Genomic DNA, 19,062 nt, shown 5'->3' with positions numbered 1-19,062 from the left:
AGCACGAAACAACAAATCAAATACATACTTAACTTGAGATATGTAATACTTATTACAACGTAGAAATCTCAAAACTCAAGAAATACTGAAGGTGACCAAGAATTTTCATATCAAAATACTGCCGAAGATAGTCATATAGGCCAAATACCAGACTAATCATTTCAAGTGAAAATCATATCATCGACATATAAAAACAAGATAATGATCCTAAATTTTTTTGACAAAAAGAGGCAGAGTCCTGCCATGTGAGTTGGAAGTGAAGCGAAACTGAAGAAGAGCTAAATTGAACTTGTAAAATTGAACACGTGGAATATATTTCAAACCTTAGAAAACATGCCGTAACTTACAAATTTTAGAAAAAGATAAAAAAAACCCGCGTTTCTTCTGAAGTAGATACAGTTTACTGTCACACATTTCCTTTGATACATTCAACCTAAAATGTATATGAAAATCCCAAAATTTGAAATTTTGGTTATAGTTTACAATATTTTTATCTTTGATTTTGATTCCATTTCGAACTGTTTTCTTTTCACAAAAATCAATATCATTGCAGTCATTGTTTCACTTCTGGCCATCTCTAATCAACACCACCTCTACTATCGGATTCCTTAACTTGTTGTTTTCAACTCTAGTTTAGTTAAATTATTGTTTTTGACTGTGACATGATTGATGATTGTGACTATATCATTTTTTATGTTCTTTGTAAACTTAAATGTCTCTACGACACTATTTGAATTTGAGGGAATATGAGATATTTTAGTAATTTAGTTTATAATTTTAATTAAATTTCTATTATTTAAATTATATTGTTATTATTTGTTTATATTCATTAGATTAAGTTGTTATTATTTAAATTTATCTAGTCAAATATCATACGGCATCTATTTTCATTATGAATACAATTCAATTTTTGAATCATCTATAAAATTTCTTCTTACAATAATAAAAAAAATAATATTATGATCGAATAAAATGTATATTATATATTTTTTGTGTGAGTATATACATATATTATATTAATTTATAATATAATACAAAAATATATTAATTTTTAATTAGATGAGTACATCCTATAAATTTTGCTTTTGTCTAAAAATATTTTTTTAACAATTATATAAGTTAGTATATTTAAACTAATTATTTTGTAATACAAACAGTATATATTATTTTTTAAAAATTTAAATTATAAGTATTTTTTAAAAATTACTTAATATTTTAATATTATTATTATTACTATTATTTTGATAATACTCTATCAATTTATCAAATTTATTTACATATATATATATTTTATACATATATATTTTTTAGTTTTAGCAAATAGTAATTTTTGTACACTTGTTAATTTATATAATTTATATTACATTTATTTACAAACATAATACAACTATTTATCTATTCAAGTTATCAATTTCTTTTATTTATTTATTTTCTTTTATCTCACTTCATAACGTGTTCCTGTATTTTGATTTTATATTCCAATTAATTAATATAATATTATATTAATTAAAATTGGTATCCCATCTAATGGACAGAGCAGGGAGTGTAACTGTAACTGTGTAATTCAAAAAAATTGAGCCTCTTGTTTACTTTTTTTTTACTCCTAATTCCAATTTTTTTTTTCTCAATAAAAAAATCAAATCAAACGCGAATTTTTTTTTATTACATTAAAATCTAATTAAAATTTAATTTTAAATATTAATTACATTAAATATATTTATATCATATCTAATAATTATTTTAATTCAAAATTTTATTATTTAAAATAAAAACAATCGAGCAAAAACAGCCATAGCCTGTTAATGTGGGTTTTCATAATAGCTGATTTAAGGCCCAAAAAGGTCCAAATGTTTTCAATTTTACCAAAATCAAAACCGCTGCCAACTGCATTCTGTTAGTCGGTACAGATTGCTGAAGTGCAAAATCAGAATGAGAATCACTACCCTGTTCTTGGACGTAAAAAGCCCTAGTTTCCGCCATTTCGAAGGGGTTTTCGCGCCCGCGCAAAATTGGAACGCTTTCCAGGAGAAAGCCAATGTGTAGAAGCGTAGCCAATTGACGTAGCTTTGATTTTTTTGTGAGCATGGTTGAGTTGGGTAGCGACGCGGGAACGTCGGGGTTGGAAGGGTGTGATCACGTGCCGCTGAAGCAGCGTCTCAAGCTGCTATTGGCGAGTCGAAGTGACGAGAATTTGGATGGTGAATGCCCTAGTTTGCTAAAGTGAGTGATTCTTCTACCTATTATCTGTTCGTTAGTAACTGTGGTTTTCTTTGCGTTCTTTAAGTTGCGCTGTTGAATACTGACTTTTTTTTTGTTTGTTTGCAGAAATGAGGGCGCCTCAGTGGCTGGGGAGTGGGAGGATGAACACTCTGATTCACAGGTGTCGGTAATTTCCTGGTTAATCAGATTTTTTTTTGTTTTTGTTTTTGTTATTTGGTGTGAATGGGGAGTAGGGCTGTGAGCCCTAAATTTGAAACCATACTTTGGCTTAATGAATTTGGTAATTATTATCGAATTTGAATTAGTATGTTTAGTTGGTGCTACAAGTGTTTATCCCTTTTTAAAATACTTAATTGAGTACCAAATGGATGTAGAAACTTATACCATATATCTGTTTATAACGGTAATTCAAAAATGAAATCCGTGAACATGATGGAATTACTTGAGTAACATTGGTGCACCAAATTTATATATTCGTAGACTTAGAAAACTGAATTCACATTGAATTTGCATTGTTAAATTTAAAACTATGATTTGTCAAGTTGCCAATTTTGAATTACTAAGTTTGATTCTGTAGATAAATTGATATTTTGAAAATCTATAGACCACTACTTTTCAGTAACATGTGCTTTTTTCACTTGTGAAATTTATAGAATTTGATCTTGTGGGTATGTTGTCCCTTCTGTCAAATATTTTACTTCTTCGCTCATTGCTGAGTTGCATCAATCTTCTTGCTGTGCTTAGGGACAAAGGAGTGGGTTGTTAGTAGTTTCGGAGGAAGAAGAAAGTGGAGGTAATAAGCAACCATTGGAATGCTTGGGGTAATTCGGTTTCAGAAAATTTCTATGCAATTCATAAGAAGTTGTTGAAATTTCCGTGATAATTAAAAATTTGTTAAGAAATGAAGACATTTAATAAAAAATGTCCCTATGAAACACGGGGTATTAAATCTTTTGGTTCCCAATGATTACACATTTTAAATTGTCCTGAACTTTTTGAATTTTGGCCTTTGTAATGCAGATGAGCTTGAAGAATGCGAAGAAAGTGTAAAAAAGAGCAGTACCAGTTTAAGTGATACTACAGCTGATCCACACCATGGAGCTAAGTTTCCTATCATGGAGAATGTTGAGTGTGCTGAAAATGTTGCGGAGAGTACTTCTATGAGCTATCTACATGATTCGTCCCTTGCCAGAATCCAGCCACTTACTTTTGAACCTGAGATGAGCGAGGAGTATCTTGAGGAGCTCGAAAATGTATCACTGAAAGATCGGTTGGGGATGCTCTTATCTAGGTTTTTCCTTTTCTCCCGATAACCTTATCATAGTTCTCTTCGTGGGCACTTCATATTCATTGTGTTGCAATGTGTTTAGTCAGTGGATATTTATGCTCTGTATGGGTCTAAATCCAGTAAATGAGATATAGAGGCGAAAAAAAACTAATTTTGTAACATTTTTTTTTTTTTTGGAAAGAAGAATTTAGTCTACTGGGAGATTGAGTATTATGAAAGATGTAACTAATGGAATTGCGAACAAAGCTAACACTTGTGATGCATTCTTGTTGCTACTAGCATGAATTTTTGGCATGCAATCTATTTTGACCCGACAAATGCATGGAAATATGCATAAAAAAATACCGGAAGTTTACATTGCTTTGAGAATTGTGTTCCTTTGAAAGAATCTGGACACATGGTTTTACCGATTTACTTTGGCAAAACTTCAGTATTCCAAACATACCATTTTTTGTCATGGTTCTTTTGCTACATTTTGATGTGCTTTTGTTTTTGTTTGCGTGTGTGTGTGTGTATTTGTTGATTTGAATGTTCTTTTAAGATTTGAATTTATATAACATACCATTGAATTATATGTTCTGTGAGTATGCAATCATGTAAGAAAGAAAATTTGCAAAAGTTATGTTTGACCGATTATGTGTTTTGAAATCTAAACATGGCATTGATGTCTGTATAATATGGTTATTATATTCTTCTTTGCGCCATAGTATGATTGTTAATTGATTTTTTTTATTGCTTTTGATAATATTTTGCAGTAAATGCAGGGAGTTGACACCGTCTATTCTGCAGGTAGTTTCTTTCACTCATTCTCACTCCTCCCCTCCTATTTGTCTATACCTTGAAATGGTTGTGAATGGTTCAATTTTACATTTCAACTACTGGAAAAAACTTTGTTTAATCCATAGTTGTTAATGGCACAAGGTGGAAATTTTGTAGTTAGATAGAAAAACAAGCAAAGGTGCACATTGGACATGCTATGTTCCTTGATAAAAGGCACATTGCTTGAGCCGTTTTGCCTTTCCTGAGCCTTGAAACATAAAAGTATGGTTCTAGGCTTGCACCATTGTCGTTATATGCTGCCTATAACTATGCCTTATCATTGATTTTATTCGAGCTTGGATTCCCTACACATCTTGTCATTACTGAACTTGTGTTATACAACACAATACAAATATATTTTTTTGTCTGAGATCGTAAACAGGGCCTTTGTGAATAAAACATTTGATGAGGCATAAACTTATTATTACTGAACTCAACCATGTTAGGGTGCGAAGATTGTTTAATCCTCCTTTGGGAACATTCCCGTTATCCATGTTTACAGCTTAAAGTTAGCCATGAAGATTAAATAACCATCTGTAGTAAACATGCTCTTAGTGTTTATCCTACGGCTGGATAGAATAAAGCAGTCGATTAAAGTAATTTTAACAACTTTATATCTCGTCAAGAATATATGCTATCATTATTAGTATATTATATTTGAATTGTTCTGTGCTTTTTAGTGGTTCTTAAGGCCATGCCTAATAAATCTTATAGATAGTAACTATTTTATTGTTATTTATATTTTTTTCCCTTTTACTTAGGAGGATACCACTGCATCCGTAAAAGGAGACTTAAAATTGGATGATCAGTGCCGAGCTGAGAATCAAATGTGTGAAATTGACAAGATTTTGAAATTGGACGTATCAAGGTGTTCTGAAGTTTCATCGTATAAACCTCATCAAGAATTGGGTTGTTCTCAAGGGAACGTGCCAACTTGTGTTGATGATAAGGCGCATTCATCTGAAAAACAACATTCAAGATACGAACCAGATAGTATAAATACTCTTCCCTGCAGCGATAGTAAAATAGGCCAAGGTTCGGCATCGCAGACATTTGCAAAGGTAAAGATTGAACTTCCAACTTACGATGAACCCCAAACATCCTATGCACAAATGGATCATGAAATACCCTTTGGAACCTTGATCCCCAAAACTGATGTTCAAAATGCTGAGGCTGAATATGAAGATGAGTTGGATCATATGGTGCTTCGAGAGCGGATGAAGTTGCCACTGGGAGATGGTCCTAGTTTGAATATAAATGAAATTTCCAAATATGAAAGCAGTGGGTGTTCTCCTGCCTTGGGTTATGAATCGGTTGCCTCAGAAACTGCTAGGACATTAAAAATCAACCGGTCCAGAACACGACGAAAAACTGTGACGTATGTTCTTTGTGCTTATTGTTCCAGTAGCTAAATGAAGTCTAAAAAACAGAGGTTTAATTTTGGTACTATTTGCAGGGACTCTGTGGAAACTGCAATGGAGGAAGATGCTCCGGGACTCTTAAAGGTAGTTCGGCTAGCTTAATTCATTCTTCACTGCAATTAGGTCTCCATGTTGATATAATTACTCTGTACAGATTTTGATAGAGGAAGGTGTTTCAGTTAATGACATCAAGCTTTATAGTGTGCCCGAGAGCAACGACACATTGGATGATTCGTCAACCAACGATAACGTTGAGGAGCTTGAAGAAATTAAATCAAAGGTTCTGATATCAATGACAAATTACTATCTTCCATTTCTGTTGATGTATCTATGCTCTGATTTTGATTTAGCCCCTCAACTGAGGGGTAATTTCCGATGTGTTTTGTCTGCCTTATTTGCTTCCTAGTTATGTGCATTGCCGATGAAGTTTTACATCGTGCAAGATACTTATGAATTTTAAAAAGTGAATTCAAAATTTTATTTGAAGCATTAGTTTCATGATATGCACTAAATTAAGCTTTTGCCATGTATTGATTGATAGCCATTGCATACATATATGCCCTTATTTAATTGAAAGATTAGAGTTTGTGCTGAATTTTAGGTCGAACACGCAATTGGCCCCCGATGATTTGTATGGTTTTTGCTTGTTTATGAAGACTGTTACCGTGTTGTTTTAGATTTGCACTATTCTCATTACACTCTTTACTTTTTTGTCTCAAATTTCTGAGGTTCTATGTTTTGGGTTACGTTTTCTCTCAGCGAGAATCAATAGTAAAACTCGGTTTAGGGCGATCCAATAAAGGAGAGAGAGCGGCTTACTGTTTGGAGTGTCTACTTTCGCTTGTGGAGCAGGTATTAACCATATTTATTGTAATAATCATGGGCAATATTTTATTTTTAACTCGTGCTTTAATTTTTCTTTGTGTGCGGACATATGTATATATATATTCTTGATTGTCACTTGTTTTCTGATATGTAGGCACAATTTTTTCAGTCTCACAAATGTCCCGCTGAATGGGGATGGTGTCGGGACCTCCAGTCTTTCATATTTGTCTTCGAAAAACATAACCGGTATCACTTCTTTTTCACTTGATTTTCATGGAAATTACCAGAAATTTATGTTTTAAGAAATGCTTTACTTGCCCCTTTCAGTCAAGGTCACGACACATGTAGAGTGCCTAAAAAAGTCGTGTAGATGTGTCTGAATGGGATGAAAGCAACTTTAATTTGCAGGATTGTGCTTGAACGCCCCGAATATGGCTTTGCAATGTACTTTTTTGAAATGGTGGATTCCTTGTCGAGTAGCTGGCAGATCCAACGGCTAGTTACGACCATGAAGCTCACCAGCTTGGGGCGGGCCTCCTTGATCGAGAACAAACCATTGATGGTGATTACTCGATTCGAATATCATCCGAACCAAAAATAATGTTTTTAACTTTTACCACTCGAATTATTCCTTCTCATGCTCGACTAAATCTTTTTCGATTCAATAGGTGGGCAAAGATCTGACGGAAGGTGAGGCTCGAGTGCTGACGGGATTTGGATGGGTACCCAACACCGGCCTTGGGACTATGCTCCATTACTACGACAGAGTCATTCACGACAAAAAGAAACACAGCAGATCCGAGTGGAAATCGAAAATTGTGAAGTTTCTTATGGATGGGTATCATGGCGGCAGAATAGTATACACTGGTAGTGTTCCTCCAAAGGTTGAGGACAGCGACAGCGACGCAAACCCGGGCAGATCAAAGTAGAACCTGGTTGAGGTGACACTTGGCCTCGCGGGATTTTGTTCGTACTAACCATCAAAGCATCATTTGTACAGCTTCGCTCGAACAGGTTCGAACCAGATTTTATTCCGCATTCTCGGAGCTTTATATCATACAAACTACGTAATTGATGCGAGATCGAATTCGACTCTAGCTGAATATACATAGTCGTTGATCCGCCCCTACTTTTCGAGTACGTTCTTGATTGATTGATGATAATAAGAAAAATGGATATATCCCTACTAATTTTCTTTTGTTCTAATCAGCGAATTGAAATTGAAAAGATGAACTATTTTTTATTTGTTATGTTCATTTCTCTCAAATAAAAAAACCCGTGTATATATATTTTTATGATTTTTTAAAAAAGAAAATATATTATTCCAATGTACAAAAATCACCAACTTAATATGGTAATGTTTCCTTATAGCCTATTTGTATCATTGTACTTGTGTTTGTGTCGTAAATTCAAATATGATTCGAACCTAAAATTAATATACAAAAAAAAAAAAAAAATAACTCCACAAAAAAATTTATGATTAATAAATTACAATAATGACCAACTTTTATCGAAATGATTATCAATTAAAATAATCAAGTAAAAATAACTAATCATGCAACAATTTAATTGACAAAAAATTAAATATATATCAATGATTAAGAGAAAGTCTCACAGAAAAAAATAAAAATAAAAATAAAATGAAAGTCAGAATTAATTTAGATTAAGTTAAATAGATTATTTGGTAACCTGATTTTTAAATTTAATTAAGGGTATTCGATCAACTTGAAACCCAATCGCATATAACATATTTTACATTCATTTCAAGTTTGAATTGACTTCATTATTTTTAAAATAAATTAAAAATTTAAATCAAATCCAAACATAAAGTATTGAAGTGTAGCATGCAATAATTCTAAGTTTGCATTCAAAATTGACATCTTTTGTCCTCTAATCATTTTTATACAAATTTCAACAATAAAGTATGCACTTAATAGAGTGAAACTTATTTTATTTATAATATTCATAATACTCACATATGTTTTATTTATTGTACAAAATCCTCTTATATTATAATTAAAATATGTATAAAAAACATCTTTCCATTATATTTCTATATATACTAACTAATTATGCAAATGTTATAGAAATAAATAACTTAAAATATCTTAAATATCATCCATTTAATAAATAATGAAAATTTAATCAATATTTTATTTCACACTTTATAAAAATAAAATTACTGTTCATCTTCATTTTACAAATGATGAAAAATTAAGGATTGATTAATTTTTTTTTTATTTATATACTGTATTTTATTCAATCAAAGAATGATATATAAATATCTTTTGCATCACACTTATACAAAAAAACATACTACCTCCTTTCCATAACAAAGTATTCATTTTTTCATTTTAGTTCGTCCCATAACAAAATATTTATTTCATTTTTTAATAACTGTATTATCTGCCTAATATTACAAATACCATTACAACTTACAATATATTACACAAATGTCATTACCTTTATATCACACGTACTAATAAGATTATTTTAGTCATTTTTACTTTATTCCTATTATATCCCAATATAATACTAATATTTCTAAAAGTGCAAAAAGCAAATAAATATTTAGTTCCGGAACGGAGGGAGTATAATATTTTATACATTTAAATACATGGAGATATTATCCATTTTGCCCTAATAAAAAATTGAGTACTACTATTAAATTTGAAGACCAAAATTGAGTGTGTGAAAAAATAGGTGTGAACGGAATCCATATTAAGCACATATTCTCGTCAGTCAATTGTTATGACATTTGACGGCGTCAACTAAAGCCGTAATTTTCAGAAGCGCGTTTTTAAAATTATTAATTAACCTGAATGATCAAACGCGCTTTCTGTATAAAACCAAAAACGCACCGAATATAATAAAATAATCGATACTTCACTGCATTGTACGGTATTTTGTTTTTTCTTAATTCTTCCCCTACAAATAAAAAAAAAAAAAAAAAAAAACTCAAATAAGATTTAATTTGGTTGCATTGTCTTAGCAGATATATATAATTATGAAATAATGAAAGTGAATATAATATAACATGATTATTGTAATTTCAAGAATATATAGACATATATATATATATATATATAAAATGCTTAATTATTATTATCTATCGCATATAATTTTATTAGTATAGTTTGCAAGTTATTACATTAGTCGAAAGTTAAATAATTTTATCTTGGATTCTCATGTCATAAAAAAAAGTTTGATTATTTATCATGCAACTTTTACATCAAATTACTATTCAAATTTAAACCTTAATTTAAATACATAAGTACAACCCTTAAGTAAACAAACCCGTAATTACAAAACAATTATCACATCGAATTCAATAATTAATAATATTGTAGTTTATTTGGATGTGCAATATATTTCCTCCCTAAATATATGTGTCATGCCTTAAATCTATTTCTTATAAGTCAAACCAACAAACTTAACATTTATTTTCGTTAAAAATGTTATATTTAAAATATATTTTATATCCAAATTTATATTATTTCAAAAAATAACCCAAAAAGAAAAAAAAAAAAAAACAAATTGATCCATAAAATGTAATATAATATATATATATTTGTATTTAAATAGTTTTTGAATAGAATATTGTATTAAAAAGAATAATGTATTCGTGAAACAGTTGTATTTATATTTTTATTGAAAATTAGGATCGAGTAAAGTAAAGTCCATGCACTCGTTGGGGGAAAGTTCAACAGATGGAAGTACAATCAGCTATTCTTGTCAGTCTACAAAAACATACACAAACCAATCTACATTTAATAATCATAAATTAATAAAAACCGTGTCTCAAGTCTATTTTTGCCACTGAAAACTTTAGAATATCATTAATTATTACAAACAATATAGTAGGCGGGTGGACATATATAATTATTAGCTGTTTTCAACACCATATCCACGTATATATATATATACATACATACTTACATACAGGCAAGATTCAAGAAGCTGATCATCACATTATCAGTTTCAAACCCCACTTCTTCATCTTCATCTTCATCTTCATCTTCTTCGTCTTTTCAGTACTAAACTGTAATCAGAGAGACACACAGGTATATATTGAGGAAATGGGAAAGGGATATTGTGAGGAAGAGATTAGAAGAAAGAAAGGGGCATGGAGTGCAGAAGAGGATACAAAGCTCATTAACTTCATGCTCAGTAATCCCCAATTTTCTTGCTGGAGAGATGTCCCTAAACTTGCAGGTACTTAATTAATTAATCGGGAAATTAGGGTTTATATATATGTATATAGAAATGTGAATTGATGATGAAGATGAATGATATTAGGGTTGCTGAGGTGTGGGAAGAGCTGCAGATTGAGATGGACCAATTATCTGAGGCCAGATGTCAAAAGAGGTCTTCTTTCTGATCATGAAGAGAGAATGGTTATTCTTCTCCATGCTCAGCTTGGAAACAGGCCAGTTATTATTATTATTATTATTATTATTATTACACGAGATATTGATATTATATTGGTAGTGCATAAAAAGTACGGGTAAAAGACTTTTTTGCTTTGTAAGTGTATTAGTGTAAAAAGTAGTGAAAATTGTATAATAATAATAAAAAAATAAGGATAATTTTATAATGATACGGTTATTTATGAAAATTAGACGGACAAAAATAGTAAACATGACTATTGTATTGGACAGATGGAGTATTTTGTACATAGATCAATTGTTGTATATGTTTTATAAACTACTACTGCTTTGTGTTGTCATTCATATATATATTTGTATTTTATTAACCTATACTTCGTCGTATCAGTTTAGGCATTATATACTGCCATATATATATATATATACTTGTTTGCATCGAACACTATGTTGATTAGTTTTAGTCAGCAACAACCACGGTATTCTCTTTATGTTTGTGAAAGTTATGAGTAAAATTAATTTATATGTTATGTTATATTAAAGTAAATATATGAAAATTAAGGGTACTCAATTAATTGTCTCGTATCTATATAGATTTCGAGATAATTTTTTTGAAACATTTTTATATATTTCTGATAGTATAATGAATAAAATAGCTAACATATATATTGGATATGATTTTAAAAATTTCAGATGGTCGAAGATTGCTTCTCATTTACCGGGAAGAACTGACAACGAGATCAAGAATCACTGGAACACTCGCATCAAGAAGAAGCTAAAGAAAATGGGAATCGACCCTAACACCCACAAGCCTCTTTCACCGCCAAGGCCGGTCGAGCCGGAGGTAATGGTGACGGATAATGACCAAAAATTGAATGTTGTTGGTTCAATAAATTCGATAACCGAGATTGATTCAACCTCAAAAGAATCAAAAATCTCAGAGCCCGTCATTTACAACAAAGACGATGAAAATAAAGCCCTCGATTTTGATCGAATTATGGAGTCATTCAACGGTGATATGATCTTCATTAATGATCAAATCTCTCCATCTTCCATATCTTCTTCTTCGGACAATGCTGGTTATTACAACGACATTATGGCCGCCGCCGATATTTGGTACGATGATTTCAACGGCTGGGATTATTTTCTGATGAACAGTGAGGAGATCGCAGCCGTTGATGGAGCTGTGCAGTGCCCTGTAATGTTTTCAGATCTTGAAGAACAGTCGTGGAATTTTAGTTTCTTGTGATTAGTTAATTTTCCAAAAACGAGTTTAATGTTACTAGGAAAGGGCGAAGTACAATTATTATTATTTTTTTTTATGTATATATTTATATATTCGATTATCACTTTCGTCTCTCGTCTCGTATTAATTTTATATGTTTGTATATCTGTGATGCAAGTTACTGTTTTTCACTTTATGTAATTTAAAATTAAAATATCACACATAGGTTACTGTCTTTAACTTTATGCAATTTAAAATAAAATAATCACACATATGTCATCGATCGTGTTTCTTTAAGATCTAATTTTGATTTTTCATTGTTTATCGAATTCTTTATAACCATCAAATTAAAATTTCTATTTTTTAAAATTTAAAATATTATATAAAAATATTAATTTATCAAATCAAAATATTTCATCAAATACTATTCATATTACACCATATTTCAAATTCAATTTTTATTAAAAATAATAAAAATTAAAATTGAATACTTTTGACTAGGTAAAAAGGGTACAAATAAATAGTAAATATTTGTATAATTGTGTTAGTTTATCTTCAATGTCTTCATTTGTTTTTTCACTTATTGCTGTCGCGGCAAAAAAATCGTAAAAGACAATATTAAATCGATAAAAATAACCGACATTCCACCCTCTTGGAATTCGAGAGCTAATTTTGTCACTGTACACTCGAATAATAATTTCTACCGAGTTTCAAGTAATTAAAAAATAGTGGAAAAAAAGAAAATTGAGAATCATGTATACATATATACAAGATAAAAAACCACTTGAACGTTGCAATGACTCTACACCTTCGGACAACAACAAGAATTTTCAGTACGATATCGATATTCTTACATTACATAATCGAGAATTCGTCTTGGAGGCCATCGAGTTCGCCCCTGAGGCTGTGTTGTTGTATGATCAAAACCGACGCCGTCACCGAGAAATCCGGCGCCGAAAGGATATCGCCAATGGGGCCGAGCTCCGGGCACTCCTCCCAATCGTTCATCCCTACGGTGAGTATCGAATTCACCCTCCCTCCTCGCCCGACTATGAAAAGACCGTATTGCCCTTCGAGGGATCTTAGCGTCGAAAATGTTTGCCCCGAGTTAACGAGGTACTTCTCCATGTACGACACTTGCCCTCCGGCGACGTGCTTGTCGTAGAAATCGGCAAAGCACTCGTCGTCGACCTTCATCTCTTCTAGATGCTCCGACGTGTTTGCCTTTGCGATGGTGATGATCGAGGACACGCTATCTCCGGTCGCCTCTAGGAGGAATCTTATGACGGTGAGCTTCACGCCGGGATGGCACGCCACCCGACCGGCGTAGGCCAAAGCCTCCCGGTCGTCTTTCCCGCCGATGAAGATCACGGCGGCGTGGATGGATATTGAGGCTCTCGATATCATGGCCGCGCCGAGGCCACGGTCCACGAGAATCCCGACTGAGCACGGAGCATGCCGGAATATCTACAAAACAAAAGGCCTTAATTTTCTAAGTTATTTTACTTGTTAAAGAAAAAAATTATACTTTTAAATCGCGAGAGATAGAAAAGTTACATATGACCATCGTATGTTTAGTTATCATTCTTGTATGTATATTTCATCAACTATATTTTGAAATTGTCATGTAGAGGACAAAAGAGTTACATATGACCATAATATGTTAGTTATCATCATTTCTCGTATATTTCATAAGCTATATTTTGAAAAAGCGCATTTTTTGTCATGTAGAGGACAAAAAAATTACATAACTGTCATATGTTTAGTTATCATTTTTGTCTGTATATTTCATCGGCTATATTTTAAAATTGTTTTGTAGAGGACAAAAAAGTTACATATGACTCTCATATGTTTAGTTATCATTCATGTCTATATTTCGAAAAAGTGCACTTTTTTGTCATGTAAAAGACAAAAATGTTACATATGACTGTCGTAGGTTTAGTTATCATTCTTGTCTATATATTTCATTGGCTATATTTTGAAATTGTCCTATAGATGGCAAAAGAGTTACATATGACCATCATATGTTTAGTTATCATTCATGCCTCATCGTATATTTCATCAGTTATATTTCGAAAAAGTGCATTTTTTGTCATGTAGAGGACAAAAAAGTTACATATGACTATCATATGTCTACTTATCATTCTTGTCTATATATTTCATCAGTTATATATTGAAAAAACGTGTTTTTTACTTATACGCTCAAAATATAAACCCTAAAGATCGAAGGTGTACCTTTCTATTAACATGTCGAAAGCCGGAGTGTCCCATGCCGAGCCTTCCGCTCTCGTCTCTTTGCTTATGGAACGGCAATACGATGAGCGAAACCATCAAATCCTCGGCCAAAATACACAAGTCTTGGTGCATATTGTTGAGGGTCGAAAGGGTGAGCATTTGCTTAACCGTGACCCCATCACCATGCTCACTCATGTAAATGTCCACCGCCTCGGCTATTTGCTCCCTCATTTCAATGACTTCCGGATCTGTCACAGACACACCGTCGCTGCCCTGCCCGTGGGACAATGTGGCTGCGATTTTGTCGGTCAGCTCGACCATGTCCGTGAGGTGCACCACAATCCCCGGGTCAGGGGGGCCGCGGGAGATCTCCATGAAGTTTATGGCCGAAGGAACATTTTGTGGGTCGTGGAGGCATAGGAGAATGCCGAGCTCGGTCGAGGGATTGAGCCATTGGAGCGCCATCCGTTGAGTCGGGGAGCGCTTCCTCGCCCGGCGGATGATGTTTGCGACAACCAACGGGGTGTAGATGATTGTAAGAAAGATTGAAAACAACATGCTGATGCTTGTGGATAGATTTGTAAGTCCCATCTGAAAATTTTGTCCCAAGAACATACCATGGTTAAGCTAGCATTTCTTTTAGATTATAGCTATCTACCTAAACTCTGTTTACACATATACTTTTGAAACTTTTAACATTATTATTCATCAATAAACATTTTTGTAAAATATCATATCGAATACTTATTTATTTTTTTACTATCTTCCAAAATTTTTAGAACTCTAAAATGACAATTGTTTATTTAAAAGTTTTTGATCTTGTATAATTCATCAAAATTTTCTTTTCGATGATGGAATCAAACATTTATTTTCTATATAATATACTTCATTTGTCCATCAGTAAATTTCTCATTTTATTCAAAATAAAATTTTTTATTTCATTTTTAGTAAAATTAACTTTTAACTAAATACCATAATACTCTTATTTTTATTTTTTCACAATACTTTTACTTTAATATAAAAAGTATAATAGACATTAAATTACTTTATTACACTATATATCTATAAAATACTTACTTTAATTCATGTGCAAAAGTCAAATGGAAAATTTGTCAGAAGAGAGTATAATATAAAAAAATTAATTTTTCTTTTAAAATATCAAAAGTAATTCTATTTTAATTTAAACTTTTATTATTCTGAAACTTCAAACTCTACCTTCATCTTCGAATCGAATTTTTGATTAACCGAACACGACTGAACTCAAAAAACACATTCTTAGGCGCAAACAAAACACGAAACCATAGTAAGTTTTTCGAAGAAAAAAATACTTACCATCGACGCCATCATCGCCAAGTAGACGTGAAAATGGCCCTTAATGTTCAACAACAAACCGGCAGCAATCGAATCCTTCCATTGAAACCCAAGCATGACGCCGGACAACAACGATCCGGCCACTTTTCCGACGGTGGCGATCAAGAAGATGAAGAACAAATTCCCCCAAGTCGCCAATTTCCGGCCCTCGAAATTATTGAGCTGAGCCAAAGAACCCGTCCAGAAGAAGAAGAGAGGGAAGAACACAGCTGCAAAAAAATAATTTACCTTGCTGATAATGGTCTTCGCTATCCGGCCGTCTCGCGGCATAAAAACTCCAGCCAGGAACGCGCTCATAACCTTGTTGTAATCAGCGAACAACGGCGAAAAGCTGCAGATGAGGAAGACGTACGCGACGGCGAGCACTAGATGCGACCCTTTTATCGGCTTCCCATCTGGGTTCTCGCGATTTACCCAGTTCATGATGAGAGGGGTCAGCTTCGATGCGAGGATTAGCTCGATGAACAGAAGGCAAACCATCTTCATAATCGATTTCATGCTGCGGTACATGAATCTTGAGTAAGGATCGAAGATGACGCAGCCAATACTGATGAGGAGAGTGCACATGACGTCGGTGTGGACTCCGGCCGACACCACGAATCGCCCGATGTCCGACCGGCCGATCTTTAGATCGGTTATTAGCCTCGTCAGTAAGGGACTGCCTGTGCCTGCAAGGGATGAACATATATATCAAGTTATCTTTGTACTGCTGATTGGGTCAAATTAGATTACACATTTTTATGCAATATTGTTGGATGAGCAGGATTATCATTTCACATAAAAGCTTAGGTTCTAAGGGAAAAACCATAACTAATTTATTTTATCCGCAAACGAAAATCTCCAAGACGTTCCCTCATATGCAAGTTGAGGTATGCGAAATGGAGACGGTAAGATTCAAACTTGAGACTCGGGGCTTTGATATTATATTGGATTCGCAAAATGACCGTTTCTCTAATAACTTGAGTTTTTAGGTAAGACTATCATTCTGCGTATAATAGTGTGTAAATAAAAACATCTATTGCTCCGTTTATACTTGTAAATGTATTGAATAAATATATTTGTATATTGAAATTAATAATAATATATCCTATATAAGACTATATTATGTGTTGTATTAATCTAAATGATGTGTTATCTGTAATTATACTGTGTACACAATATACTTAACTATTAATTCACAGTCAAAATTAGAGTAATTAGCGCTTTACATATGTTTTCAAATCATTTTAACATCATTAATCAATAGTGTATATTTTAAATGAAAGATCACATCAAATACTATTTTTTTCATTTATTTTTTACTACTGCCAAAACAATTCATTACTCTAAAAAACTTCCAAAACATACCTATGGTGCATTTGTTTGTGTTTTTGGAATTGTTTTTGATTTATACAATCTATGTAGTATTAATCTAAAAATAAAACAAATCTTCATTTAAACATTTCATTTAGAATCTATTTGATTGTAAACAATCTTAAAGGATTGAATTTGCTATAATTTAACCTTACATATATATATATATGTATATATATTTACCTGCAACAACAATTGAGAGACAAAGATTGAATGGCACATTGGATCCATCAGGTATGCTGAGCAATGGTGTTAGCAAAGCAGCCATGACGAATGTCGTCAGAACTCCGCTATACGCAACTTTGGCTTCGAGAAGATGGATCTCGAGGAATATGTTGGGATCAACTTCTAGCCCGACCACAAACATGTGGAGGACCATTGCCCCGTCGACAATGTATTGCAATGTGCTTCGTATTCCTGCATTGCTGATCGAAGGCTTGCGCAACAACAAGTTCCCGATTAAGAGCCCGACCTGCGTGCAACCACTGATGTAAAAGTTGAAATATTTAAATATCTTTCGAAGCAATTAGTTGAGCAAAATATGATGAACAATGAGTTGAAATATAAGACGAAATCACAAGAAAATGACTGATTAATTCGATGTAAAGATCAAATTACAATAATGTTACTTTTAAAAATATTTTGGCCATCAAAACTAATGTAAAATCCTGGCTTAAAATTCTTTGTTTAGATAGAAGTTTTCAAAATTTTGATAATAGTAAAAAATTAATGATTGATGAGATCTGTTGTATGAGAAAAAAATATATTCTATATAATCTTTTTTTGAGAAAATTACTACTAACGAATAGTACCAAAAATTCTAAAATATTTACGTAAACATAACCAAAATATTAAGTTAAAGATGTGTTTGGAAAAAAAAAAACTAAAGATTCAATGACCATAGATAAGTACACGTGATTGTCGCGCACAAAATTATGATGGCCATTGCAGCGATATATGAGTGACATAGATAACCATTTTCAGGCATAATTCATAATCGAATTACTAAAATGATGATTTTTTTTTTTTTTTCTTTCAAAAAAAGTATATTCCGATGGGCTTATGATCAAAAGTTTCTCTTGCATGATCAAGCGCGTACCATGATGCAATGAATTGCATAGGAAAGAAAGAGAGGACTCACAATGCATTCGGATACCACACGGGGTTGGGAAAGCGGGCGCAACAAAAGGTGCAAGAAGTTGCATAGGAAGATGATGAAGAAAAACATGAGCATGTACACCGCGACCGTGGCCAATTTGAAGGTCATGTTGAACCCGTTGCACAGGGCAACATTTGTCATGTTGTTCAGGTTTGCGATGTCCATTGTGTCTGAATTATTTGATGTCCAATGTGGTGATAAGAAACACCTGAAAATAAAAAAAGTCGATATGGAGTGAAGAGACAACCTTTGAGAAAATGGCTAACCATCTATCATTGATGGTTAGTTTAGGTGATATTCGATGTCTAATTTTAACCAATATCGGGAAATTAGGGAGTTTATGTGGTAAGGAAAAGGTCTAACTATTGTCTTGAGGAAAATCATTTCATAACAAGTAAACATTGACTCTAACCGCGTGTTTTGGTCTCTGTTTGTGTTTTGTGCTTAAATAATGATCGACTATCATATTTTTACAGAAAATTAATCATGGAGACTTTATAGTAACTTTTTTTTTTTCGTAAAAAACAAAGAACAAAGCCCAAATATTTTGTTAAGTTATTACTCAAGAATGTTCTCACATTAGAATCTATTGTGAGAACGATACAACTCAAACATGGCGACGAATAGCACAATAAACACGACAAGCCCCGATAAATCATAGTGAATCAAAAATGCAAAATCGAAAGATGATGAACATATTCCATAAGTCCGGAAAAGCGCGCACACACACACATATATATATATATTTATATATACCTTGG

The 19,062-nt window shown here is 32.6% G+C and overlaps 3 protein-coding genes across 10 annotated transcripts; 2 read left to right on the top strand and 1 right to left on the bottom strand.

The window, feature by feature from the left end:
- Positions 1-1,890: 1,890 nt before the first annotated feature.
- Positions 1,891-7,809, top strand: LOC127242393 (uncharacterized). 8 transcript variants are annotated; one of them, XM_051261916.1, is made up of 12 exons: positions 1,891-2,220; positions 2,326-2,386; positions 2,965-3,013; positions 3,241-3,511; positions 4,273-4,297; positions 5,089-5,705; positions 5,784-5,832; positions 5,903-6,028; positions 6,508-6,600; positions 6,728-6,819; positions 6,982-7,135; positions 7,242-7,809. In XM_051261916.1, exons 1-12 carry the CDS (start codon positions 2,084-2,086, stop codon positions 7,500-7,502), a joined length of 1,935 nt encoding a protein of 644 aa, XP_051117873.1. In that variant the 5' UTR covers positions 1,891-2,083; the 3' UTR covers positions 7,503-7,809. The 8 variants fall into 8 exon arrangements, with proteins under 8 accessions (XP_051117873.1, XP_051117874.1, XP_051117871.1 ...); XM_051261917.1 differs by having other exon boundaries at positions 4,264-4,297; positions 6,743-6,819; XM_051261914.1 differs by having other exon boundaries at positions 2,326-2,380; positions 4,264-4,297; positions 7,242-7,807.
- A 2,704-nt stretch (positions 7,810-10,513) lies between these two features.
- LOC127242195 (transcription factor MYB20-like) lies at positions 10,514-12,405 on the top strand. The gene is made up of 3 exons (XM_051261639.1): positions 10,514-10,788; positions 10,873-11,002; positions 11,652-12,405. The coding sequence occupies exons 1-3, from the start codon at positions 10,653-10,655 to the stop codon at positions 12,205-12,207; spliced, it is 822 nt and encodes a 273-aa protein (XP_051117596.1). The 5' UTR covers positions 10,514-10,652; the 3' UTR covers positions 12,208-12,405.
- A 633-nt stretch (positions 12,406-13,038) lies between these two features.
- On the bottom strand, positions 13,039-18,409 carry LOC127242320 (cation/H(+) antiporter 28). Its single transcript, XM_051261811.1, has 5 exons — positions 18,284-18,409; positions 17,326-17,614; positions 15,751-16,457; positions 14,419-15,009; positions 13,039-13,650 (listed from the first exon to the last, which is right to left on the bottom strand). Exons 1-5 carry the CDS (start codon positions 18,407-18,409, stop codon positions 13,039-13,041), a joined length of 2,325 nt encoding a protein of 774 aa, XP_051117768.1.
- Positions 18,410-19,062: the final 653 nt, after the last annotated feature.

This window comes from Andrographis paniculata, unplaced genomic scaffold (genome assembly GCF_009805555.1).
Source record: "Andrographis paniculata isolate CXL003 unplaced genomic scaffold, ASM980555v1 Contig86END, whole genome shotgun sequence".
In the NCBI taxonomy this organism is placed as follows: Eukaryota; Viridiplantae; Streptophyta; class Magnoliopsida; order Lamiales; family Acanthaceae; genus Andrographis; species Andrographis paniculata.
This window is presented reverse-complemented; position numbering and strand designations above follow the sequence as displayed.